The following is a 3,900-nucleotide window of genomic DNA, read 5'->3' as shown; positions in this document are numbered from 1 at the left end:
CATAGGAAGGAGTCATGGCCATTGTAAGGGGGAAAAGAGAGCTCTTGCTGTTGAAAAGCACTTGGGCTAATGTTATAAGTTACACACACACACACACACACACACACTTAAAGTCATTCAGACAGCTTTAAATTACTACATAAGAACACTCAGCCTTATGAATAAGGATACCTATGAATAAGGAGTTTCTAGTGATCAAACTCAAGGACGAGGGAATTCCATGGGATTGAGATTAAGTGAAATGCATGTGATTTTCTGGAAAGGAGATATGGCTGACTGAAATTTAGACTGGAGCACAGAGAACAAGATTCAAGTAGACCTTGCCCCAGGCAGATAATATTAGAGATCGCTGGGAAGTTGGCATAATATTTAGGAGTAGTTTCAACACATTAGTTTCATCACAGACAATAAAAGTTTTTCTATCAGAGATGCAACACATCATTGAAGTTACCATCCTTCAGAATAGGATGACAGACATTAAAAACCTGTAGTCAGGGGCAAGAAATTAATGGGATTCTCTTAAGATCTCAGATCCTCTTATTGGCATTTCACCTGGTGCATCAGCTTTGATAAGCCCTGCTTCATGTCTTCGTTCCTTAGACTATAGATAAATGGGTTTAGCATGGGAGTCAGTATGGTGTAGATGATTGTTGCTATTCGATCCTTGACAGTATAGTTGGACAGGGGCTTGAAATAGACATAGCTGATGCTTCCATAAAACAGGGTCACCACTGTGAGATGAGAGCCACAGGTGGAAAATGCTTTGTGCTTCCCGGAAGCTAAAGGAATCTTTAGAACAGTGATAAGGATTCTCAAATAAGAGATGAGGATGCATGAAAATGGTGTCATTATGACAGCCAATCCTTCTGTCATTACTGTGATTTCTTTGACAAAATGGGAGGAACAGGACAATTTTAGGACTGGCTGGTCATCACAGAAAAAATGGTGGATGACATTGGAGGCACAGAAGATGAGTTGATTGGTCGGGAGAATGTGCAGGAGGGAGTGGAGGTGTGGAATGCAGAAGGAAATGATCAGAAGGAGGACACAGCGTCTATGGTTCATGATGGTGATATAGTGAAAGGGATTACATATGGCTACATAGCGGTCAATGGCCATGGCTGCTAAGAGGTAACTATCTGTGTTTCCAAAAGCTATGAGGAAGTACATCTGGGTCAGACACTTACCATAAGAGATGGCCTTTGTCTCTAATAAGAAATTCACCAGCATCTTGGGGATAGTGACTGTCACATAGCAAATGTCAACAGAGGACAGGATACTCAGGAAGAAGTACATGGGTGTCTGAAGGCGAGTGTCTGAGTGGATGGCTAGGATGATGAGCAGGTTTCCTACCACTGTGATGAGGTAGATAGGGAGAAACACAGCAAAGAGTGGCTTCTGATCTTCAGGTCGAGAGGAAAGTCCCAGGAGGATGAATTCAGAGGGTCTTGTTAGATTATTTATTCCCATAGCCTTGGGTTCACCTAAAGATAAACTATCATTATAACAGACACTTCCAACATTTGATATTGTCTATCCAAGATTTTAAAAAATTTATTCTTCCTATCAGCAATTAAAACAGCTAAAATACTACCTGGGTCATGACTTCTTTCCATTAATGTTCAGAATTCAGAAATTAATGTATATTTTAACCTCCTTTCAGTCTTTTGCTGTAAAGGGAGACTAATACAGGGAAAACAGAAATGGGAAAGAGAAAAAGGAAGAGAGATAGGGAGAGAGAATAAGAGGAAGAGAGAATTTTCTGAAAGGGGAGGAGCAAAATCTTAGAGAAATTATCTTCTGATTGAGGATTTTCAGTCATCAGTTCATGGCAGGAAGTTTAGAAGTTTGCTTCCCATTTAATTGCCAGCTAATGGAATGAAGATTTCTGTGAACTCCGATGTTTCTCTTTGTGTCAGTTTTTCTGGAGACTGAAAATTATCTGAAAAGACATTGAAATATGAATTCACCCAGCAGTTACTCTATGCCCCTTATTTTTAGTGAAAATAAGTTGGAGTAAAACAATAAGCATGAAGGGATAAAAGATAGGCAGACAGAGAAAACAGTTCTTTTAATGCTACTATCGATTCCATTCTTGTGCCCAATCCCTGTATCTAAAATTGTTGCTGATAGTATTTGCTTGTTTGTGTTGTAATTCTTTTCCAGATTTCTGGTTTAGCCATAGATATGCTTCCCAGAAAAAACACAGAGGGAAGGCACCTGCTCCTAGACAAGATTTCAACCTTCATGAATCTGAAGGTTTTCTTCCCTGCTTCCTCTGGACCTTCCACATGCTGGGGGTACTGTAGACATTCATAGACTCCACCCTCTGTCAAGGGAGCATCCTTTGAGACTGTGAAGAAGTCCCTGAAGTTTAGGTAGAGGAGATATTAGAAGACAAGCTAACAATTATTGAAGTTTTGGAGTTTCCTCTCCAAGGATCCTGGGGAGTATCTGTGCTTGCTTTCTCTCTTGGCAATCACCATCTTGACCTGGTTCCTTTAGGCCAAAAAGAACACCCTATATGAGGTTGGCTATGGTGACAGATGCACAGTGTTGGCTCTACCAGTCTTCCTGAGCATTTATCTCATAGCTGTATTATTTATGCTGAAAGACAGTCCATAGTCAGATAACCTTTTTTCAGAGTCCACATAACTTTGAACTAAGAAAGCTGGAACACCAGATGCCACCACTTCCCCATTTCTCAAGCTTAGAAGCCAATGTTCGCCAAGGTTCTTAGAACTTCAGAATATAAAAATTAATAGAGTTAAGATTTTAGATTCCAGACTTTAGTCTTCTTTCTGAAGCATCTCTATGTCTGCTCGTAAAACACTGATGTACGATCCTTTGTTTTTCCACTCAGGGAAACCACCAGGTGAGTATTTTTTGTTCTGTGGAATCCCGAATTCCTGGTCATTTGGGGCATCTCTCTTTGTGTGTATTGCAGAATTCCCAAGTTAAGACTCAAACCCTCCTGTCTCCCAGTATAACCATCACCCAAGAATATCCCATTCTTCAGGATTTATTGCCCCTTTACCCATTTGTACTATCATGCCTTTGCTAACCTGTAAGGTTTGAATTCAGCCTCCTCCAGGACACTTTTCTTGATGACTACCAGTTGGAATGGGTCTGTTAATGTCTTTTAATGCTTTGGACTTTCACACTAGTCAATGTCTCAATTTCTTTGTCTTATTGCTTGTACATTAATTCAAAGAGCCATAAATTAGTAATTTAGTGAGTGCTTCCTCCATAATAGACACTTGGCTAAATAAAGCAAATGTGGTTTTTCATTTAATTATTGGGTCACCTTTATGAAATAGATGATCTTATTTTCTTTACTTCAGAGATGAGGAGTCTGAGATCAGAAAGGTAAAGTGGGCTGCCCAATGTAACATAGCTAGTTAGTGACAATCAGTTTTTGAAACATCTCATGAGGTTATTTAGTTCCTGCTTGACTCCATCCTCTTAACCTGACACTCTCCTGCTTTTTCATGATGCTAGTGAAAAGGATTTGGGAATCATGTTCTGACTTACAATTCTGAAATAAATCATGTTGCCCAAAATATGAACATTCAAAAAATGAAATATTGAGGTTTAAAAGCACATTATTAGGTTAAGCTGCCTCCCATAGGACTATATAATCATTGAGATCAGCACTCATGCCTATTAATATCTGCTTGTTCCAGTCAATTTGTTCATAAATATTTCTTGAAGCCCTGCTATATGTCAGAACTGTGCTAGGTGCTGAAGATACAGTGGCATATAAAACAAGCAGTTCCTACCACATATGGCCCCTCCAGTACCTTATCCAAGATAGTAGTTTCTCACCAAGCAGTCATAGTATTTCTTCACTTTTTTGTTTATAGTAATTAAACATAAAAAAGTAGAAAAGCTTAAAGA

At 39.2% G+C, this 3,900-nt stretch overlaps 1 protein-coding gene across 1 annotated transcript; it reads right to left on the bottom strand.

Moving 5' to 3' along the window:
* Positions 1–537: 537 nt before the first annotated feature.
* On the bottom strand, positions 538–1,616 carry LOC116872849 (olfactory receptor 1L1). The gene has a single exon (XM_032866370.1). It carries the CDS (start codon positions 1,468–1,470, stop codon positions 538–540), a length of 933 nt encoding a protein of 310 aa, XP_032722261.1. The 5' UTR covers positions 1,471–1,616.
* Positions 1,617–3,900: the final 2,284 nt, after the last annotated feature.

This window comes from Lontra canadensis, unplaced genomic scaffold, assembly GCF_010015895.1.
Source record: "Lontra canadensis isolate GAN:19392208 unplaced genomic scaffold, GSC_riverotter_1.0 scaffold30, whole genome shotgun sequence".
In the NCBI taxonomy this organism is placed as follows: domain Eukaryota; kingdom Metazoa; phylum Chordata; class Mammalia; order Carnivora; family Mustelidae; genus Lontra; species Lontra canadensis.
The sequence above is the reverse complement of the archived record's forward strand: the minus strand, read 5'-3'. Positions and strand labels throughout refer to the sequence as shown.

Coding starts and splice junctions, on each gene's coding strand:
- LOC116872849 (XM_032866370.1), bottom strand. CDS start 1,470: ATGGGAATAAATAATCTAACAAGACCCTCTGAATTCATCCTCCTGGGA.